The sequence below is a fragment of the Nerophis lumbriciformis genome, linkage group LG04 (genome assembly GCF_033978685.3).
Source record: "Nerophis lumbriciformis linkage group LG04, RoL_Nlum_v2.1, whole genome shotgun sequence".
NCBI lineage: Eukaryota > Metazoa > Chordata > Actinopteri > Syngnathiformes > Syngnathidae > Nerophis > Nerophis lumbriciformis.
Window position 1 is genome coordinate 52,322,501 of NC_084551.2, and position 25,000 is coordinate 52,347,500.

Here is a 25,000-nt window from a genome sequence, read left to right on the forward strand (position 1 = left end):
AAATGAAAATAAATCCTTACATATCTGCTTGAAATATGTTTTCACAGCAAGTTATCATCATATTGTACACTGTAAAAATAGGTTTTATTTTAAAATGTATGGTGTTTTTTTACAGCAGATTACTGTAAATTAGTGTTGTACGTAGAGATGTCCGATAATGGCTTTTTTGCCGATATTCCGATATTGTCCAACTCTTAATTACCGATTCCGATATCAACCGATACCGATGTTCCATAGAAAATATAGAACATTACACACGGTGCTCAAAAATCTATCAAAATGTTTTAGTATGACTTTGGTAAGCTATGAAGCCACACCGCTTGATGTGCTTCAACATAGGAGTATTATTATGGTGTGTGTATAAGGTAAGACATATTATCTGGAATTTTGTTTCACAATATTATGCAAAAGCAACTTTTCTTACCTTCTGGTACCTGCTGATCTGTATTTGGGATCTGCAAAATTGTGCGCGTCCACCTTTGCAGTCCGTGCTGACTGCGTAGTTGATAATAGAGATGTCCAATAATGGCTTTTTTTGCCGATATCCGATATTGTCCAACTCTTAATTACCGATTCCGATATCAACCGATACCGATATATACAGTCGTGGAATTAACACGTTATTATGCCTAATTTTGTTGTGATGCCCCGCTGGATGCATTAAACAATGTAACAAGGTTTTCCAAAATAAATCAACTCAAGTTATGGAAAAAAATGCCAACATGGCACTGCCATATTTATTATTGAAGTCACAAAGTGCATTTTTTTTTTTTAACATGCCTCAAAACAGCAGCTTGGAATTTGGGACATGCTCTCCCTGAGAGAGTATGAGGAGGTTGAGGTGGGGGGGGATAGCGGGGTGTGTATATTGTAGCGTCCCGGAAGAGTTAGTGCTGCAAGGGTTTCTGGGTATTTGTTCTGTTGTGTTTATGTTGTGTTACGGTGCGGATGTTCTCCCGAAATGTGTTTGTCATTCTTGTTTGGTGTGGGTTCACAGAGTGGCGCATATTTGTAACAGTGTTAAAGTTGTTTATACGGCCATCCTCAGTGTGACCTGTATGGCTGTTGACCAAGTATGGTTGGCATTCACTTGTGTGTGTGAAAAGCCGTAGATATTATGTGATTGGGCCAGCACGCAAAGGCAGTACCTTCAAGGTTTATTGGCACTCTGTACTTCTCCCTACGTCCGTGTACACAGCGGCGTTTTAAAAAGTCATACATTAGACTTTTTGAAACCGATACCGATAATTTCCGATATTGCATTTTAAAGCATTTATCGACCGATATTATCAGCAGTCCGATATTATCATACATCTCTAGTTGTACGGTATAACGGTATTACCGTAGTATAGTACCGCGATACTAATTAATCATATTCGGTACTATACGGCCTCTAAAAAGTACCAATAAATGAACAAGTAGATTAATAATTAATTTTCTACCAGTTGTCCTTAATAATGTGTACAAAATAATAGGTGTATAAATGACACAATATGTTAGTGCATATGTCAGCAGACTAAATTAGGAGCCTTTGTTTGTTTACTTACTACTAAAAGACAAGTTGTCTTGTATGTTCACTATTTTATTTAAGGACAAACTTGCAATAATAAACATATGTTTAATGTACCCTAAGATTTTTTTGTTAAAATAAAGCCAATAATGCAATTTTTTGTGGTCCCCTTTATTTAGAAAAGTATCGAAATACATGTTGATACCGAGACAACACTACTGTAAATAAAAAAATAAAAAAACTCTACCACTGTTTGTTTTTTTTACAGTAAAAGTGAGCTGCCAGTTGTTTACTGTTAAATCTCCGGTTGTTGTTTGTACGGTTTATTACTGTAAATGGAAAAACGATACCAAAGTTTTTTACGGTAAAAAAAAAAAAAAAAAAAAGGCATTTAAAAAAATATATAATATTACTGTTTTTCCAGTCACAGTAATATGTTGTATAAAAAAAATAAAATACAATTCTGGTGACTGAGTTGCCAGTTTTTTTTACTGTAAAATCTCCGGTACTTGTTTGTACGGTTTATTACTGTAAATGGAAAAACGGTACCTACGTTTTTTACGCCAAAAAAACCCCAAAAACAGGCATTTAGAAAAAATAATAATATTACTGTTTTTCCAGTCACAGTAATATGTTGTATAAAAAAAAATTTAAATAAAATTCTGGTGACTGAGTTGCCAGTTTTTTTTACTGTAAAATGTACAGATTTTTTTTTAAAGTGCACGTAAAAATATATACAAATATAATAATCAAATGTATAGGGAAATTCATAAATTATTCGATGTTACCGTAAAATCTATTGTCATTTTTACAGTGTACAATTAGATGAATAACTTCATGTCATGCAGATATTTGAATATAAATTGACATTTTGACAAACAATAATGTTTAGAAAGTATGATAATGCAATATTTGTTGCCATTTTGGATGCTATTCAAGTTTTAAAAGTATGCAATTTCATTTTTTTTAGTAAAAAAAAAAAAAGATACTTTATTGACACATATTATTTAAAAAAGCATATAAAAATTATTTTGAAAAATAGATTTTTGAACAATCTAAATTGATTCAGAATCGTAATAAATAAGATTCGCAATTTCAAAAAAAATTCCAGGGACACAAATTATTTTCTACAAAATGTGTTTTGTGTATATATTTTAGGTTGTCTGGAAAAAATATGCATCTGTTTCCGTACGATTCGGTTTTTGGAACAGATTACTCAGTGAAACTGCTTTACGATGAACTCTGAGTAGTTTGTTAAAGTACGACCATTGTTTTTGGCCTAAAAATCGCGGGAGGAAAGATGGCCGACTTCCTGTTTGTTTGCACATACGTGTTCTTGAAACTTTCCAAGCGTCCTGTCTATATAGACCAGGGGTGTCCAAACTGCGGCCTGCCAGCGTCTTCAGATTAGCCCGTGAAACGTCACAAGTTCATTAAGAAGTCAGGTCCGTGGAAGTGGCCTCCAGCTTAATTTAAAATCTCTTTCATCTTGTGGACGACGTGAGTAATGCAGGTTAATGACCACAAATTGAATGTTGAAGTGCGCACAGCATTTACCTATATGACCCAACCCAAACAACCTTCGCTAGTCATGGCGCAAAAGAAAAGACTGCAACCCACACAAAAAGTCAACACGTTTGTCAGGTTCAAACACTGATGACATCTATTAAACAAGACAAGAAGCAAGGAATCAAACAGAGATAGAATTAAATTTGGCACAATGAGGAGAGCGCGTACACATGTACACCTCTACCCTTGTACAGTGTCTCACCACGCTCTGACGAAAGATTGTACGCCTCCTCTTTTATTTGGACTTTCCGTGATTACATGGCAACAGCTGTTTCTAAGGGAGGGGGGTCGTAAACAGCCATCGCCTTTGGTTACAAAACAGTTCAAAGAAAAGGTCGTAAAACAGTTCAAAGAAAAGGTGCCTGGAGGGAGGTCAGGCCCTTTGTAGATCTCGGGTCAAGACAATATCTTCCTGTGGATTACAATACATTAAAGAAACCGACGCCTTCATATCGCTTCCCATCCTACACAGTGGAGTTTTACAAGCCTTCTGCTTGGTAGGATCAAAGACAGCTTTTGTCCTCTCGCAGGGTCACACATAACACAACCTGCTCACTAAACTTTGTGGATATTATTAAAAAAAATAACGTCCACACGCCATACATTTTTCTAAATGACACCCATTTAAATCCATTACAATGCATGATGGGTAAAATGCAAAAAAAACTCTCTCCACACTTACCCATGTTTGGCACATTTTAGCTGCTTGACATTTCTGACTAAGTACAAAACTTTAAGGTACTCATAAACAAGGTAGGAGTCCAACTTTCACATGCTCTTAATATCCAATTATATTAATTATTATTTAAATATTCATTATATTAATAGCATTTTACACATTTTTAAGGTGGCGCTAAAAAGGGCAATTGTAACAATTTGTTTTCGGGACCCCCAAAATATAAACATTTTTGCAATACCTCTGCAAAATGTTGTGACTTTGTGCATGTAAAAGGCCTCGAAATGCGGAGAATGTTAACGATAGTGATAATAATAATAATCAATGATAATGTATTTATAAATGTTTGATTTATATAGGCTAGTAAGGTAAAGTTTTGTACCTACCGGTTACTAGTTTTTACCTTACTAGCCTATATAAATCAACCATTTAGTAGGCTAAATTAACCTCTTAATGATAATGATAATAATAATAATAATAATAATGACAATAAAAAACATAGCAATTAAAATGTATTATTCCTTTTTCCAAAAAACCCTTACAGCAGGGGTGTCAAACTCATTTTAGATCGGGGGCCAAATGGAGAAAAAATCTACTCCCAAGTGGGCCGAACTGGTAAAATCCCGACACGATAACTAAAAAATAAAGACAACTTCAGATTGTTTAAAAATAGAACTATCACATTCTCAAAATGTACAAATCATAACGTTGTTGTTGTTGTTTTTTACACGTTGCGGTTAATAGTATTCTATCTTTATTCGTAGTTATTTATACTTTCTGAATAAATGATGTGATAATGTTCATCAGTCGACTCATTGGTGTTCATTTTCAATCTATCAAGATAAAAAAAATAATATCAAAATCAAATTACAGGATGTTATTTATGTAGTTTGCTCATTTCCCTCGACTTGTGCACTAACATGTGGTTTATTTTTTGTACATATGTAGCATCATCTATAGCAGTGTTATTCAACCTTTTTTGAGCCAAGGTACATTTTTTGCGTTGAAAAAATCCGCAGGCACACCACCAGCAGAAATCATTAAAAAACGAAACTCAGTTGACAGTAAAAAGTCGTTGTCGCAATTGTTGTATATGACTTTAAAGCATAACCAAGCATGCATCACTATAGCTCTTGTCTCAAAGTAGGTGTACTGTCACCACCTGTCACATCACGCCCTGACCTATTTGGAGTTTATTGCTCTTTTCCTGTGTGTAGTGTTTTAGTTCTTGTCTTGCGCTCCTATTTTGGTGGCTTTTTCTCTTTTTTTGGTATTTTCCAGTAGCAATTTCAGGTCTTCCTTTGAACGATATTTCCCGCATCTACTTTGTTTTAGCAGTCAAGAATATTTCAGTTGTTTTTATCCTTCTTTGTGGGCACTTTGTTGATTGTCATGTACATTGTGGACGCCGTCTTTGCTCCACAGTAAGTCTTTGCTGTCGTCCAGCATTCTGTTTTTGTTTACTTTGTAGCCAGTTCAGTTTTAGTTTCGTTCTGCATAGCCTTCCCTAAGCTTCAATGCATTTTCTTAGGGGCACTCACCTTTTGTTTATTTTTGGTTTAAGCATTAGATACCTTTTTACCTGCACCCTGCCTCCCGCTGTTTCCGACATCTACAAAGCAATTAGCTACTGGCTGCCACCTACTGATATGGAAGAGTATTACATGGTTACTCTGCCGAGCTCTAGACAGCACCGACACTCAACAACAACACATCATTTGCAGACTATAATTACTAGTTTGCAAAAAATATTTTTAACCCAAATACACACCAGACTGTATCTCACAGCACACTAGTGTGCCGCGGCACAGTGGTTGAAAAATACTGATCTACAGAGATACAAAGAATTGCTATTGTGACATCTAGTGGACACATTAAGAACAGCAGTTCCTTTTTATACTTTGCAAACTCATCCCGCGGGCCGGATAAAACCTGTTCGCGGGCCGAACGTTTGACACCCCTGCCTTACAGTGAAGTGAATTATATTTATATAGCGCTTTTCTCTAGTGGCTCAAAGCGCTTTACATTGTGAAAGCCAATATCTAAGTTACATTTTTAACCCAGTGTGGGTGGCACTGGGGAGCAGGTGGGTAAAGTGCCTTGCCCAAGGACACGACGACAGTGACTAGGTTGGCAGAAGTGGGGATCGAACCTGGAACCCTCGACCGACCGAGCTATACCGCCCCACAGGCTGTCTGGCTTCCTAAAAACACTACCAGGGTGCAGTAGTTGTGTTTGGCCAGAGGAGGCGCCGTCTGCCTGCCTTTAGGTCCTGGCTTTTTTTTTCTGGAAGGATAACAACTTTAGACAGCCGCTCAGCTGGCAGAGAAGCAAAGCATTTTGGGAAAGACGCTGGCGGTGTCGTTAGTGCTCGAGCGGCGGCTGTGCCGCGCTCGACTCCGTCACTTGTCACCGGCCCACTGCTGACTCGCCACTTTTTACTGGCCCCTCATCTATCTACCTGTTTGGACTCTGGTCGTGTGTGTGTGTGTAGGTGTGTGTGTGTGTGTGCGTGCTATGGCCTGGAGCGCCGCGATCCTAACTTGCTCTCACTCTGCCAGCAAATGAGGGAATATTAGCGAGGCGGCGCTGGCGCTGATGTGACATATTAGAACATTCCCGCCGGGCCTGAGAGCGTAATTGGGAGCTTCAAATTCACATCCTGCTGACGGCGAGAGGGCGAGCGAGCGAGAGAGAGGGAGAGAGACCTGCCGACCGTGTCAGTGGAGTGCAGGGCATGGCAACGCGCACTTTTAGGTCGTTAAAAGTTGTCAAAGTGTAAAAAGAAGTGAGTTTTGCCCCCAGGTACCGACATGTAGCACAGGGGGGTCCAAAGTGTGAGGTCATTACAAAATACTGTAAAATATAATTTTAATGGGGCATGCCACTGTCAGGTTAAAACACTGATGACATCTATTAAACAAGACAAGAAGCAAGGAACTAAACAGAGACAGAATTACATTTGGCTCAATTGAGGAGAGCGCGTCTGGCTCTTGTACAGTCTCCATCACGCTCTGGCGAAAGATTGTACATCTCCTCTTTTATTTGGACTTTCCCTGATTACATGGTAACAGCTGTTTCTAAGGGACGGGGGTCGTAAACAGCCGTCGCCTTTGATTACAACAGTTCAAGGAAAAGGTCGTAAAACAGTTCACAGAAGAGGTCGTAAAACAGTTCAAAGAAGAGGTCCTTAGAGGGGAGTCAGGTCCTGTTCCTCTTCGCTTTGTAGTTCTCAGGTCAAGACAATATGTTTATGTTGATTACAATACATGAAAGAAACAGAACACCTTCATGTTGCTTCCCATCCTACACAGTTGAGTTTTACAAGCCTTTTTCTTGGTAGGTTCAAAGACAGCTTTTGTCTTCTCGCCAAGAACTCATGGAAACACAAAGTATTGTGATGACTTAGATACAATTATTCTAACAGCTACATCATTTTAAAGTGACCTGGTCTACCACATGAGTTATTGTATGTGGCCAGCCACATCATTTCGATTGTGGCCCACCACAACATTTTTTTTGTGGATCGCCACTTTTTTAAATTGGCCCGACCCATCATTTTAACGGGGCATGCCACATAATTCTAATGTGGTCCACCACATAATTTAATAGTGGCCAGCCACAACATTTTTTTGTGGACCGCCACTTTTAATGTAGCAAGTCCCATAATTTTAATTATAATGTGGTCTGTCACATCATTTAATGTGGTCTACCATATAATTTTACATTGGCCCGCCACTTCATTTGATTCTGCTCCACCACATGATTTTAAAGTGACATGGTCTACCATATGAGTTATTGTATGTGGCCAGCCAATTCATTTCGATTGTGGCCCACCACAAAAAAAAAATTTGTGGACCGCCACGTTTTTAAATTGACCCAAGCCATAATTTTAACAGGGCATGCCACATAATTCTAATGTGGTCCACCACATAATTTTATTGTGGCCAGCCACAACATTTTTTTGTGGACCGCCACTTTTAATGTAGCAAGTCCCATAATTTCAAGTGGCCCGACCCATAATTTTAATGTGGGCTTGCCACATAATTGTAATGTGGTCTGTCACATCATTTAATGTGGTCAGCCACATAATTGTAAAGTGGCCTGCCACAGCATTTTTTGTGTACTTCCACTTCTTAATGTTGACCGCATTTTTTTAATGTGGCCCCTCCTATAATTTTATTGTGGTGTGCCACATAATTCTAATGTGAACCGTCACATCATTTATTGTGGTCCACTACATAATTTTAAAGTGGCCTGGTCCACCACATGATTTTCTGTTGCCAGCCACTTAATTTCGATCGTGGCCCACCACAACATTTTTTTTGTGGATCGCCAATTTTTTAAAGTGGCCCGTCTAATATTTTCATTTGGCTACTCCCATTATCTTAATGTGGCATGCCACATAATACTAATTTGGTCCACCATATCGTTTTAAATTAGTCCGACCCATAATTTTAACGGGGAGTGCCACATAATTCTAACGTGGTCCACCACATCATTTTATTTTGGCCAGCCACAACATTTTTTTGTGGACCGCCACTTTTAATGTAGCAAGTCCCATAATTTCAAGTGGCCCGACCCGTAATTTTAACCACATAATTATAAAGTGGCCTGCCAGATAATTTTTTGTGTACCCCCACTTCTTAATGTGGACCACATTTTTTTAAATGGCCCCCCCCATATTTTTATTGTGGTATGCCACATAATTCTAATGTGAACCGTCAGATCATTTATTGTGATCCACCACATAATTTTAAAGTGGCCAGCCACATAATTTTTTTGTGGACCGCCACTTTTAATTTAGCAAGTCCCATAATTTCAAGTGGCCCGACCCATAGTTTTAATGTGGCATGCCACATAATTGTAATTTGGTCCACCACATCATTTTTAAAATGGCCAGCCACATCATTTATTGTGGTCCACCACATGATTTTCTGTTGCCAGCCACGTTATTTCGATCGTGGCCCACCACAAAAACATTTTGTGGCTCGGCAATTTTTTTAAGTGGCCCGTCTAATATTTTAATTTGGCTTGTCCCTATATCTTAATGTGGCATGCCACATAATACTAATGTGGTCCACCATATCATTTTATTAAGGCCAGCCACATCATTTTTTTTGTGGACCGCCACTTTTAATGTAGCAAGTCCCATAATTTCAAGTGGCCCGACCCATAATTTTAAGTAGCATGCCACATAATTGTAATGTGGTCTGTCACATCATTTAACATGGTCGGCCACATAATTATAAAATGGCTTGCCACATAATTTTTTGTGTACCCCGACTTCTTAAAGTGGCCCACATTTTTTTAATGTTGCCCTTCCCATATCTTTATCATGGTATGCCACATAATTCTAATATGAACCGTCAGATCATTTATTGTGGTCCACCACATCGTTTTAAAGTGGCCAGCCACAACATTTTTTTGTGGACCGCCACTTTTAATGTAGCAAGTCCCATAATTTCAAGTGGCCCGACCCATAATTTTAATGTGGCATACCACATAATTGTAATTTGGTCCACCACGTCATTTTAAAGTGACCAGCCACATCATTTTTTGTGGACCGCCACTTTTAATGTAACAAGTTCCATAATTTCAAGTGGCCCGACCCATAATTTAAAAGTGACATGCCACATAATTGTAATGTGGTCGGCCACATAATAATAAAGTGGCCTGCCACATCATTTTTTGTGTACTCCCACTTCTTAATGTGGACCACATTTTTTTAAGGTGGCCCCTCCCATAATTTTATAGTGCTATGCCACATAATTCTAATGTGAACCGTCACATCATTTATTGTGGTCCACCACATGATTTTCTGTTGCCAGCCACGTCATTTCAATCGTGGCCCACCACAAAACAATTTTTTGGATCGCCATTTTTTTAAAGTGGCCCGTCTAATATTTTCATTTGGCTTGTCCCATTATCTTAACGTGTCATGCCACATAATACTAATTTGGTCCACCATATCGTTTTAAATTAGTCCGACCCATAATTTTAACGGGGCATGCCACATAATTCTAACGTGGTCCACCACCTCATTTTCAGGTGGCCAGCCACATAATTTTTTTGTGGACCGCCACTTTTAATGTAGCAAGTCCCATAATTTCAAGTGGCCCGACCCATAATTTTATTGTGGCATGCCACATAATTGTAATGTGGTCTGTCACATCACGTAATTATAATGTGGCCTGCCACGTCATTTTTTGTGTACTTCCACTTCTTAATGTGGACCACATTTTTTTAATGTGGCCCCTCCTATAACTTTATTGTGGTATGCCACATAATTCTAATGTGAACTGTCACATCATTTATTGTGGTCCACCACATCATTTTAAAGTGACCTGGTCTACCACATGATTTTCTGTTGCCAGCCATGTCATTTCGATCGTGGCCCACCACAACATTTTTTTTGTGGATCGCCAATTTTTTAAATTGGCCCGTCTAATATTTTCATTTGGCTTGTCCCGTTATCTTAACGTGTCATGCCACATAATACTAATTTGGTCCACCATATTGTTTTAAATTATTTAAATTTTAACGGGGCATGCCACATAATTCTAACGTGGTCCACCACCTCATTTTAAGGTGCCCAGCCACATAATTTTTTTGTGGACCGCCACTTTTAATGTAGCAAGTCCCATAATTTCAAGTGGCCCGACCCATAATTTAAATGTGGCATGCCACATAATTGCAATGTGGTCTGTCACATCATTAAATGTGGTCGGCCACGTAATTATAAAAAGACCTGCCACATCATTTTTTGTGTACTTCCACTTCTTAATGTGGACCACATTTTTTTTAAATGGCCCCTCCTATAATTTTATTGTGGTATGCCACATAATTCTAATGTGAACCGTCACATCATTTATTGTGGTCCACCACATCATTTTAAAGTGACCTGGTGCACCACATGATTTTCTGTTGTCAGCCACTTAATTTCGATCGTGACCCACCACAACATTTTTTTTGTGGATCGCCAATTTTTTTAATTTGGCTCGTCTAATATTTTCATTTGGCAAATTTGGTCCACCATATCGTTTTGAATTAGCCCGACTCATAATTTTAACGGGGCATGTCACATAATTCTAACGTGGTCCACCACTTCATTTTATTGTGGCCAGCCACATCATTTTTTGTGGACCGCCACATCATTTTTTGTGGACCGCCACTTTTAATGTAGCAAGTCCCATAATTTCAAGTAGCCCAACACATATTTGTAATGTGGTCTGTCACATCATTATATCTGGTCGGCCACATAATTATAAAGTGGCCTGCCACATAATGTTTTGTGTACCACCACTTCTAAATGTAGACCACATTTTTTTAATGTGGCCCCTCCCATAATTTTATATTGGTATGCCACATAATTCTAATGTGAACCGTCACATCATTTATTGTGGTCCACCACATGATTTTCTGTTGCCAGCCACATAATTTCAATTGTGGCCCACCACAACATTTTTTTTGTGGATCGCCACTTTTTTAAAGTGGCCTGTCTAATATTTTAATTTGGCTTGTCCCATTATCTTAATGTGGCCTGCCACATAATACTAATTTGGTCCACCATATCATTATAAATTGGCCTGCCACATAATTTCACTGTGGCCAGCCATCATTCTTTTGTGGACCGCAATTTCAAGTGGCCCGACCCATAATTTTAATGTGGCATGCCACATAATTTCACTGTGGCCAGCCACATTATTCTTTTGTAGACTGTAAATTCAAGTGACCTGACCCACAATTTTATTGTGGCATGCCACATAATTTCACTGTGGCCAGCCATATCATTCTTTTGTGGACCGTAATTTCAGCTGGCCCAACCCATAATTTTAATGTGGCATGCCACATAATTTCACTGTGGCCAGCCACATTATTCTTTTGTGGACCGTAAATTCAAGTGGCCCGACCCATAATTTTAATGTGGCATGCCACATAATTCTAATATGGTCGGTCACATCATTTAATGTGGTCTGCCATATCATTTTAAAGTGGCCGGCCACATAATTTTTGGCTGGATCGCCAGTGGCCAGCCACGTTATTTTATAGTAGCCCATCATATAATTTTTTTGTGTGTTGTTTGACGTCGCCTGTCCCATCATTTCAAGCGGCCTGTCCCCTAATTTTAATGTGGCGTGCCACATCATTTTATTATGGTCCGCCACATGATTTATGTGACCAGCCAAATCATTTTATTGTGGCCCACCACACCTGATCTAGAGATTTAAGCATTAAATAATAATAAAAAAAATATTTTGAACATGTTTATGACAGAACCTCACTTAAGAGGTTAAAATGTATCTCCATATTGTATAATATGGTGTTGCTAAAGAAGAATATTCTTAAATATTCAAATGTGCGTCCCTCGGGGGAAAAAGTTTGGACACCCCTGATGTAGAAAGACTCCACCTTGACCCATTACTTTTGTTCAAGTAGTGCATTTTCTCAAAGTTGTGTTCACCTGTTGGTGTTAAGCCCCGCCCCCCTGCATGGCTACTTCTTTGCTTACGCTTTGTCTACCAAGTTGTGCTAAAACCGCCGTTTGTCTCTGCGCCGCAGGCCGATGGCTCCCCTCCCCCACGGCGCGGCGCTGACCGTCAACACCAACCCTCACGTCAACATCAAGTCCGAGCCCGTCTCGCCCAACCGGGACCGCAGCACTCCCGGCGCCACCGCCGGGGCCCAGATGCACGGGCAGGGCATGGCCGGGGTGTCCTACGGCCGCTCGCCCGTCGACAGCCTGAGCAGCAACGGCAGCTCGTACGACGGCAGCGACCGCGACGACGGCGCCCTGCGGGGTGGCGGGGGCCCGGACTTCCACCACCAGCCCGGCGCCGCCGGCCTCCTGCAGCCCACCATGGTCCTGCTCAGGCCCGCCTCCACCGAGTCCCAGGACCAGGACGGCGCCAACGTCAAGAGGATGAGGCTGGACGCTTGGGTCACATAAGGGGATGAACTCCAAGAACTGGTTCACACACACACACACACACACACACACACACACACACACACACACACACACACACACACACACACACACACACACACTTGTATTTCTGACCTTCTTGAGACGTGAGAAAAAAGCCTCCCTCTTAAGGACCAGCCTTTCTAGATATATAAAGATGTGTATTTACAACATTAATAATATATACATACTATGCAAATATAAAAAAAGCTTGTTGTGAAAAATGAGTTGGAATTTCACAAGAAAAAGGTCACAATTTCACAAGAAAAAGGTAGAATTTTGGCAGTATTATAACAAAAGTCATCATTTTACTCGACGCAAGTCAAAATTTAACAAGAAAAACTGAACATTTGTGCAATATTATGATAAAAGTTGGAATTTTACTCAATAACAGTCGCAATTTTACAAGAAAATCTTAAAATTTGGGCAATTTTTGTGAAAAGTGTCGTAATTTTACTCGACAAAAGTCACAATTTTATAAGAAAACTTTCAAATTTTGGCCATAATATAATAACAATCGGAATTTTACAAAGTCATTACTCAAAAAATGTCACTATTTTACAAGAACAACAACAAAAATTGGCAATATTGTGATAAAAGTCAGAATTTTATATGGCAAATGTCACCATTTTGCATTAAAAAGTAATAATTTTACATTTTAAAAAAAAGTAATAATTTTTTGAGAAAATATTGCAATATTACAGAAAGAATATGAGAAATTGTTCCCAATTTTATAAGAAAAAAGTCAACACATTGTGAGAAAAAGACTGCTTTTAGTTCAAATGTTTTGTTTGTAATTGGTTTTTAATCTTCATTATTTACTTCAAGTTATTACAGTATGTCTCTATATACATATTTATTAATTTTTATTAATTTTGGCCAAAGGGGGCGAATTTCAACTTCTTACACACACTTGTTATTACATATGTTGGCCAGAGGGGAAGCCCTTCAAAAACATCTACACACACTTGTTATTTCATATGTTGACAGGTAATTGTTTTGGGACCACCCTAATTTTGATATATGTCACCACCAGGGGTGCAAATGAGACATTCTCTATTAGATGCAATGGTTTTCAGTATTGGGACCATGATTTTGGTCCTCATATGGAAGCTACTTTTCCTTGGTGGTGTCTCAAGAAGGGTTGAAATACAAGAACACACACACACACACACACACACACACACTCTTGTATTTCTAGCCTTCTTGAGACGTGAGAAAAAAGCCTCCCTCTTTAGGACCAGCCTTTCTAGATACATAAAGATGTGTATTTACAACATTAATAATATATACATACTATGCAAATATAAAAAAAGCTTATTGTGAAAAATGAGTTGGAATTTCACAAGAAAAAGGTCACAATTTCACAAGAAAAACTTAGAATTTTGGCAGTATTATAATAAAAGTCATGATTTTACTCGACGCAAGTCAAGATTTAACAAGAAAAACTGAACATTTGTGCGATATTGTGATAAAAGTTGGAATTTTACTCAATAACAGTCGCAATTTTACAAGAAAAAGCTTAAAATTTGGGCAATTTTGTGAAAAGTGTCGTAATTTTACTCGACAAAAGTCACAATTTTATAAGAAAACTTTCAAATTTTGGCCATAATATATATAAAAATGTCACTAATTTACAAGAACAACAAAAAAATTGGCAATATTGTGATAAAAGTCAGAATTTTATCAGACAAATGTCACCATTTTGCATTAAAAAGTAATAATTTTACATTTTAAAAAAAGTAATAATATTTTGAGAAAATATTGCAATATTACAGAAAGAATATGAGAAATTGTTCCCAATTTTATAAGAAAAAAGTCAACACATTGTGAGAAAAAGACTGCTTTTAGTTCAAATGTTTTGTTTGTAATTGGTTTTTAATCTTCATTATTTACTTCAAGTTATTACAGTATGTCTCTATATACATATTTATTAATTTTTGTTAATTAATTTTGGCCAAATGGGGCGAATTTCAACTTCTTACACACACTTGTTATTGCATATGTTGGCCAGAGGGGGAGCACTTCAAAAAAATATACACACACTTGTTATTTCATATGTTGACAGTCAATTATTTTCGGACCACCCTAATTTTGATGGATGTCACCACCAGGGGTGCAAATGAGACATTCTCTATTAGATGCAATGGTTTTCAGTATTGGGACCATGATTTCGGTCCTCATATGGAAGCTACTTTTCCTTGGTGGTGTCTCAAGAAGGGTAGAAATACAAGAACACACACACACACTCTTGTATTTCTAGCCTTTTTGAGACGTGAGAAAAAAGCCTCCCTCTTTAGGACCAGCCTTTCTAGATATATAAAGATGTGTATTTACAACATTAATAATATATACATACTATGCAAATATAAAAAAATCTTATTGCGAAAAATGAGTTGGAATTTCACAAGAAAAAGTTCACAATTTCACAAGAAAAACGTAGAATTTTGGCAGTATTATAATAAAAGTCATCATTTTACTCGACGCAAGTCAAGATTTAACAAGAAAAACTGAACATTTGTGCGATATTATGATAAAAGTTGGAATTTTACTGATTAAAAGTCACAATTTTACAAGAAAAAGCTTAAAATGTTGGCAATTTTATGAAAACAGTCGTAATTTTACTCGACAAAAGTCACAATTTTTTAAGAAAAGTTTAACATTTTGGCAATATCATAACAATAATCTGAATTATATTTGGCAAAATTATGACAAAGGTCAATATTCCAAAAATGCCACTATTTTACAAGAACACCAAAAAAATTGGCAATAAAATCTAATCCATTATTATTATTATTATTATTATTATTATAATAAAGGTCAGAATTTTATTTAAAAAAGTTTAACATTTTGGCAATATCATAACAATAATCTAAATTAAATTTGGCAAAATGATGACAAAGGTCAATATTCCAAAAATGCCACTATTTTACAAGAACACCAAAAAATTGGCAATAAAATCTAATCCATTATTATTATTATCATTATTATTATTATAAAGATCAGAATTTAATAGGAAAAGTTTAACATTTTGGCAATATCATAACAATAATCTAAATTAAATTTGGCAAAATGATGACCAAGGTCAATATTCCAAAAATGCCACTATTTTACAAGAACACCAAAAAATTGGCAATAAAATCTAATCCATTATTATTAGTAGTATTATTATTATTATAAAGATCAGAATTTAATAGGAAAAGTTTAACATTTTGGCAATATCATAACAATAATCTAAATTAAATTTGGCAAAATGATGACCAAGGTCAATACTCCAAAAATGCCACTATTTTACAAGAACACCAAAAAAATTGGCAATACAATCTGATCCATTAATATTATTATTATTATTATAAAGGTCAGAATTTTATTTTAAAAAGTTTAACATTTTGGCAATATCATAACAATAATCTAAATTAAATTTGGCAAAATGATGACAAAGGTCAATACTGCAAAAATGCCTCTATTTTACAAGAACATCAAAAAATTGGCAATAAAATCTAATCCATTATTATTATTATTATTATAATGATAAAGGTCAGAATTTTATTTAAAAAAGTTTAACATTTTGGCAATATCATAACAATAATCTAAATTAAATGTGGCAAAATGATGACAAAGGTCAATACTCCAAAAATGGCACTATTTTACAAGAACACCAAAAAAATTGGCAATAAAATCTAATCCATTATTATTATTATTATTATTATTATTATTATAAAGATCAGAATTTAATAGGAAAAGTTTAACATTTTGGCAATATTATAACAATAATCTGAATTATATTTGGCAAAATGATGACCAAGGTCAATACTCCAAAAATGCCACTATTTTACAAGAACACCAAAAAATTGGCAATAAAATCTAATCCATTATTATTATTATTATTATTATTATTATAAAGATCAGAATTTTAAAAGAAAAGTTTATCATTTTGGCAATATCATAACAATAATCTGAAGTATATTTGGCAAAATGATGACCAAGGTCAATACTCCAAAAATGCCTCTATTTTACAAGAACACCAAAAAAAATTGGCAATAAAATCTAATCCATTATTATTATTATTATTATTATTATTATAAAGTTCAGAATTTTATAAGACAAATATCACCATTTTCCATTAAAAAGTAATCATTTTACACAAAAAAAGTAATCATTTTACGAGGAAAATATTTCATTATTACAGAAACATAAAGAATATGCCAAATTGTTCCCAATTGTATAAGAAAAAAGTCGACACATTGTGAGAAAAAGACTGATTTCAGGCCAAAGGGGGCGAATTTCAATTTCTTACACACACTTGTTATTACATATGTTGGCCAGAGGGGGAGCGCTTAAAAAAAAAATTACACACACTTGTTATTTCATATGTTGACAGTCAATTATTTTGGGACCACCCTAATTTTGATAGATATCACCACCAGGGGTGCAAATGAGACATTCTCTATTAGATACAATGGTTTTCAGTATGATTTTGGTCCTCATATGGAAGCTACTTTTCCTTGTTGATGTCTCAAGAAGGGTAGAAATACAAGAACACACACACACACACGCATGCGAACATGTACACTCGCGTTTCCTCACACAGACCTCGACACCAGAACCACAACCAGACCGCGTCTGGGGCGTCATTCGAGTCTTTTAGCGGCCGCGTAGAACCCTTGACAGGCAGGACAAACATTTCCCAGCATGCTTTGCGTGCACCGCTTTGCATGTCACGGCGAGTCGTCGTCGTCCGCGTCGCTCGCGTCCGTCTCCAAAGTCGATCCACGTTTCGAAAGACGCGGGAAAAGTCCGCCCGGGTCGGACTGAGGGGTCCCGATTGGACCTGGCTGGAACGGTTTGTCGCCGCGCGGAAATCAGGGATGTGTGTGTGTGTGTGTGTGTGTGTGTGTGTGTGTGTGTGTGTGTGTGTGGTCCTTCGGTCAGACTGGATGTCGATGAAGTGAAGCGTGTCGGGGCGTGTACATAAATAATAATGTGGCTTTGCGTGTGTGTTGAAGAGTTTTATTGATAATAATAATAATAATAATATTCATAAATGACGTCACAGGGATTGTACATAGCAGCTCAGTATTTGGCAGGAAGCAAGACCAGGCAGATTCTCAGTGGAACTCTTTTCTTATCGTTGACTATTTATGCGTGTACAGAAATAGTGTCATGGGGTGGAGCAGCCACCAGAGGGCGCCGTGGGGGACAGAAAAGGGAAGAGTTTTTCAGTCATCGATGAGGAAGTGCACTTTACCTTCACACACACACACACACACACACACTGTACACGTCAGTACACTTCAGATGTTGCACTTATTCTCCAAACTCCTGAACTTTAAATCAGGTTTTAATTTGTAATATTAAAAAAAAAAAAAAAAAAAAAAAAACATCAAATGTATGTGGCCACACACTCTAAAAACATCATTTTCTTGACAAATTCGCTAAAAAAAAATGTATCTGGGAAAAAAAATTATTTTAGCATTTATTTATTGTGTTTGGTAGTTGTTGGTTTTTTTCAGCTAACGTTAATTTAATGATGTGTCGATGTCAGGCTAAAATGTTGCTCTGTGCAGTTCAGAGGCAGCGCCACCAGATGGCAGTGTTGTCTGCTGCTAGTCTTCTTGCTGTAGAAGTTGTGGTCGCATTCAATATGCCTTTATGCAACCAAACAAAACATGGATTTTGAAATACACACACACACACACACACACACACACACATATATATATATATATATATATATATATATATATATATATATATATATATATATATATATATATATATATATATATATATAATGTTTGTGTATATATGTACATACATACACATATATATATACATAGATATATACACACGTATGTATGTATATATGTATATACATATGTATAGGTATATATAGTATAATATATATGTATATATATATATATATACATACACACATTTGTGTGTGTGTGTGTGTATATATATATATATATATATACATACACACATATTTGTGTGTGTATATATATATATATATATATATACACACACACACAAATATGTGTGTATGTATATATATATATATATACATATATATGTGTGTGTGTATATATATATGTATATATATTATATTGGATATAAATACACACGTATATGTATATACATTTATATATATATATATTTTTTTTTTTTTTAAATATAAATATATATATATATGTGTATATATGTATACATACATACATATATTTATATATATATGTGTATATATACATACATATATTTATATATATATATGTGTATATATGTATATATACATACATATACACATATATTTGTGTATATATATATAGTATATTATATATGTATGTTTATTATATTGTATATAAATACACACATATATGTATATACATATATATGAGTGTGTGTGTATATATGTATATATGTATATGTGTGTATATATATATGTGTGTGTGTGTATATATATATATATAACGTATGTGTATATATACATATACTCACATATATATGTGTGTATATATGTTTATATATATGTATATGTATAGTATATTATATTGTATATAAGTACACACATATATATGTACAGTATATATATATATATATATATATATATATATATATATATGTATATATATTACAACCACAAAATGGATTTTGAAATTTAAATAGTATATTTCAAACAAAAAAAGTTTTTGTTACAATTTTGTTTATTTTTTTGTTTATTTTTGCTTATGACAACTCCTTGTGGGCGGGGTTTCCTCGTCAGAAGCCTCCTATTGGTTGAGTTGAGTCGTAACCTACAACAGAACATGTTTTGTCAACAAAAAAAAGATTTGCAACCCAAACTTTTGTTTGTTTTGGGGAATATTGTTATTCATTTCAAATTCTTTGGTGGTTTTTTTTTTTTTTTTTTTTTGCGTAAAATGACACTAATTCACCTCCACAAAATGCAAAGTTTGACCCGTCCCGAGTGTTTTTATACGTTTTAATCAATAGTCAAAACGCACACGTACTCGCTCTCAAAGTGAATTGTTTCAGATTTTACTGGTATAAAGTGTGAAGTTGTGTTTTTGTTTTTAGTACCAAAAGTTTCATCGGAAGCTGGAATTTTCTCCTTTTTTGGGGGGATAGGGGGCTGTCAATCATCATTGTGACGTCACATGACACGCCCCTTCCAATACGCATGAATTTAAAAACATATCTAACCTACGTGCGAAGTCATTTAACCGATTTTAGTAAGGTTTTTAGTGAAGTAACGACGCTATTGGCGGACCGTGAACTCATTTGAAGTCCCGTCGTCCGAGGCTCGGCTCAAGATCGCCCCCGCCTGGCGGCCTCGGGCCACTCGCCTCAACGTTGGTCCACTAGAGGGCGCTGCAAGCACAACAGACAATCATTTAAAACGTCCGCCCCCTGACGATGTTAGCGCACTTCTTGCTGGTTAAAAGAATGTTTGGCCGCCTTACTCGCGTCCCAGTGTTCATTTCTGCTGTTTTGTATAGCAAAATTATTATTATTATTATGAATATCGGCGTCACGGCGACCGCGTCATCGCGAGCTACGATCCGCGTCTCATCGTGTAGCTTTGGTTTCACTTGGAAGTTATTTTTATTATCTAAGAATATTCTATAAATATGTTTTTGTCTTGGGGATTGTTTTGTTTTTTGTCGTTATTTCAGAGGTGTGTTTCCGATGTTGCACGATTTTTACGACACAACGCCAACGTCACGAGCTTAGCGGTCTTAGCGAGGAGGAGGGCAGGTGCGCCACGTCCGGATATGTTTTTTGCGAGGGTGGGGAAACTACGATGTCGTCGCACGGAGGGAATACGATGGAATATCAACACAGTCATCACACATGAATATTTAGAAAATGAAGAAAAAAAAAAGTATAAAATAAATTATACCTAATATATTGTGTTTGGCTAGTCTGCTTTTTTTTGTAAAAAATACTTTGTTGTTTTTGAGAATGATATACAATTTGTGTATATTTTCATAAATAAAGTATGCACTGATATGGTATTACAAAATCTATACTGCTTTTACAAAAAAAAAGTGTTTGTTATTGTACCAAAGTATCCATGGTCCCCTTTTTGCCCCCATTCTCCCCTTTTTTGCGTATGTTTTGCCGTATTTTATATATTAAATAGACAAGTTGAACTACATTCGTGTGTTATTTTGCTTTGTTTGTGTGCTGATGTGAGTGCAGTACCTCCTTTTCGCCGCTAGAGGGCAAACTGATGTGTCGATTACAAAATGCATACCTGGGAGATGGACACACAAAGCTTACAAATAAAGATTAAATATGTATAAAAATGATTAATATATAACAAATAATACAGGAAATATTACTACATGATTATAAATGAAATTTTTACAAGTAAAGCGTGTCATTTTGCTTCTACTTGTGTGCTAATGTGAGCGCAGTGCCTCTTTTCCCCCGCTAGATGGCAGCCTGGTTTGACGAGTCACTATACATGGATACCCGGGAGATAACGTCACTCAACAAAAACGTGTATAAATAAAGATTAAATATGTATAGGAATGATTAGTATGTATAAAAAAAATACATGCAATAATCCTAAATGATTATAAATTAATTTCTTACAAGTAAAGCGTGTCGTTTTGCTAGTTTATGTGCTGTGAGCGCGGTGCCTCATTTTTGCCACTAGATGGCAGCAGATATGACCAGTCACTACAAATGGACATCCGAGACATGACGTCACTGAAGAAAATCGTGAATACTAAAGATTTTTTTTTTTACAAATGTAGACTAAATGTGTATAATTATGAATAATGTGTACAGATACTAATTATACAAAATTATATAAATAGTTTTTACAAGTAAAGCGAGTAATTTTGCTCGTTTGTGTGCTGTGTGAGCGCAGTGCCTCATTTCCGCCGCTAGATGGCAGCCTGATGCATCGACGACAAACGAATACCCCGAGAGATGACGTCACTAACGAAAAACGTGAAACCTAAAAATAATTTCACAAAAAAAGACTAAATATGAATCAAAATGAGTATTATATATTTAAAATATGAATCATAATGAGTCGTATATATACTTAAAAAAAATACAAACAATAATCAGACATGATAAAAAATGAAGTTTTTACGAGGATAGACAAGTAAAGTGTGTTATTTTGAGTCAGTGTGCTGATGTGAGCGCAGTGCCTCATTTCCGCCGCTAGATGGCAGCCTGATGTGTCGACGACAAATGAATACCCGAGAGATGACGTCACTAAACAAAAACGTGAAAACGAAAAATAATTTCACACAAAAAGACTAAATATGAATCTTAATGAGTAGTATATACTTAAAATATGATTCATAATGAGTAGTATATATTTTAAAAATACAAACAATAATCAGACATGATAATAAATGAAGTTTTTACGATAGACAAGTAAAGTGTCATTTTGAGTTTGTGTGCTGATGTGAGCGCAGTGCCTCATTTTTGCCGCTAGATGACAGCCTGACGTGTCGACGAGTACCCAAGAGATGACGTCACTAAACGAAAAAACGTGAAAACTAAAAATGATTTCACAAAAAAAGACTAAATATGAATCAAAATGAGTAGTATATATTTAAAATATGAATCATAATGAGTCGTGTATATATTTGAAAAAAATACAAACAATAATAAGACATGATAATAATTAAGTTTTTACGAGGATAGACCAGTAAAGTGTCATTTTGAGTTTGTGTGCTGATGTGAGCGCAGTGCCTCATTTCCGCCGCTAGATAGCAGCCTGACTTGTCGACAAGTATCGAGAGATGACGTCACTAAACGAAAAACGTGAAAACTAAAAATAATTTCACCAAAAAAGACTAAATATGAATCAAAATTAGTAGTATATATTTAAAATATGAATCATAATGAGTCGTATATATATTTAAAAAATCCAAGCAATAATCAGACATGATAATAAATGAAGTTTTTACGAGTATAGACCAGTAAAGTGTGTCATTTTGAGTCAGTGTGCTGATGTGGGCGCAGTGCCTTATTTCCGCCGCTAGATGGCAGCCTGATGTGTCGACAACAAATGAATACCCGAGAGATGGCGTCACTAAACAAAAACGTGGAAACGAAAAAAGACTAAATATGAATCTTAATGAGTAGTATATATTTAAAATATGAGTCATAATGATTATTATATATTTACAAAATACAAACAATATTGTAGATCATTTGGTAAAATGACTGTTTTGTTGTTTGTAATTTTATATTATTGATAATAATTTAAGTTTTTTTTACGAGGATAGACAAGTAAAGTGTCATTTTGAGTCTGTGTGCTGAAGTGCGCGCAGTGCCTCAATATTGCCACTAGATGACAGCCTGACTACAAATCGAGCAGATCTCTCAAATCGAGGCCGGTAGAAATTACGTTATTAAAACAAAAAACATAAAAACTTAAAAATATATGTAATATATAAAATATTTATGATGGTAATTCATCTATATTAGATGTACGAAAATAAGTAAATAATTTTGATTATAAAAAAAAATTTTTTTTAATGTTTTTATGAGAAACAGCTTTCAAAATGGCAGCCATTTTGAATGTTGATGTCCAGCACGCAGCAGTCTGACGCTGACATTTACAATTATAATCAGCACAACTTGCCACTTTCACGCCATAAAAGGAGTAAGTCAAATGTTTATTTGAGTGATGTGCTGCTGAGTGAGGTGCTATTTCCTGTCTTGATAGCAGTACTATTCGCACGGTGACCAGCAGGAAGTGGTCAGCTGTCATGGCGGGCTAATGGAGGTCAGCTGGCGTGGTGAGCATAACTTCATGTCACCCACACACACGCACACACACTTCAACAAGGACGCTGGAAGTAAGACATGCCGGCTGTCATCGTAATTGAAACATGAGCAAGAATATTTAAAAAACTACATTGACATTTGTGTACTGTGTGTGTGTGTGTGTGTGTGTGTGTGTGTGTGTGTGTGTGTGTGTGTGTGTGTGTGTGTTTGTTCTTGTATTTCTATCCTTCTTGAGACATCAAGAAGGAAAAGTATCTTCCATATGAGGAGGTGTGAACAAGTGATGACATAAATCATGGTCCCAATAACATTGCATCTAATAGAGAATGTCTCATTTGCACCCCTGGTGGTGACATCTATCAACATGAGGGTGGTCCCAAAAAAGGAGGGATTTTTCACATTGACTGTGTGTCGCTTTTAAAAGTGCTCCAACATATGAAATAACAAGTGTGTGTAAGAAATTGAAATGCACCCCCTCTGGCTAAAATTAATTAAAAAATACTATGTATATAGAGACATACTGTAATAACTTGAAGTAAATAACGAAGATTTAAAACCAATTACAAACAAAAAAGTCCCCCCAAAATAAATGAATTAAAAGCAGTCATTTTCTCACAATGTGTCGACTTTTATTCGTATAAAATTGGGAACAATTTCTCATATTCTTTCTGTTTCTGTAATATTGCAATATTCTCTGGTAAAATTATTACTTTTTTAATGTAAAATTATTACTTTTTTACTTAAAATCACAATATTTCCATTTTTTTGTTGTTCTTGTAAAATAGTGACATTTTTTTGAGTAAAATGATGATTTTTGTCATAATTTTGCCAAGGAAAATTCAGATTATTATTATAATATTGCCAAAATGTTAAAGTTTCATTGTAAAATTGTGACTTTTGTCGAGTAAAATTACAAATCTTTTCATAAAATTGCCAACATTTTAAACTTTTCTTGTAAAATTGCGACTGTTATTGAGTAAAATTCCAACTTTCATCATAATATCGCACAAATGATCAGTTTTCTTGTAAAATTTTGACTTGCGTTGAGTAAAATGACGACTTGTATTATAATACTGCCAAAATTCTAAGTTTGTCTTGTGAAATTGTGACCTTTTTCTTGTGAAATTCCAACTCATTTTTCACAATAATCTTTTTTATATTTGCATAGTATGTATATATTATTAATGTTGTAAATACACATCTTTATACATCTAGAAAGGCTGGTCCTAAAGAGGGAGGCTTTTTTCTCACGTCTCAGGAAGGTAACAAATACAAGAGTGTGTGTGTGTGTGTGTGTGTGTGTGTGTGTGTGTGTGTGTGTGTGTGTGTGTGTGTGTGTGTGTGTGTGTGTGTGTGTGTGTGTGTGTGTGTGTGTGTGTGTGTGTGGGCGTGTGGGCGAGGCCCGCCGTCTGCCAGCTAACTAATTTAATTTCCACTCACTAATTAGATCACAGCGTGTATCTGCTACAGACACACACACACACACACACTAGTTATATTTGATCAA

General features: G+C 35.9%; 2 protein-coding genes across 7 annotated transcripts in view; both read left to right on the plus strand.

Moving 5' to 3' along the window:
- mef2d (myocyte enhancer factor 2d) overlaps positions 1–18,431 on the plus strand; it is a 318,806-nt gene extending 300,375 nt beyond the window's left edge. For all 6 annotated transcript variants that reach the window (XM_061957007.2, XM_061957034.2, XM_061957026.2 and 3 more), the window contains one exon: positions 12,318–18,431. In XM_061957007.2, coding sequence (XP_061812991.1) covers positions 12,318–12,705 — 388 coding nt within the window. In that variant the 3' untranslated portion in view covers positions 12,706–18,431. The remainder of the gene's footprint in view (positions 1–12,317) is intronic.
- A 4,854-nt stretch (positions 18,432–23,285) lies between these two features.
- LOC133603802 (C-type lectin domain family 4 member G-like) overlaps positions 23,286–25,000 on the plus strand; it is a 72,900-nt gene continuing 71,185 nt past the window's right edge. The window contains exons 1-2 of the mRNA XM_061957075.2: positions 23,286–23,368; positions 23,432–23,504. The gene's annotated coding sequence lies outside the window, so the exon portion shown is untranslated. The remainder of the gene's footprint in view (positions 23,369–23,431; positions 23,505–25,000) is intronic.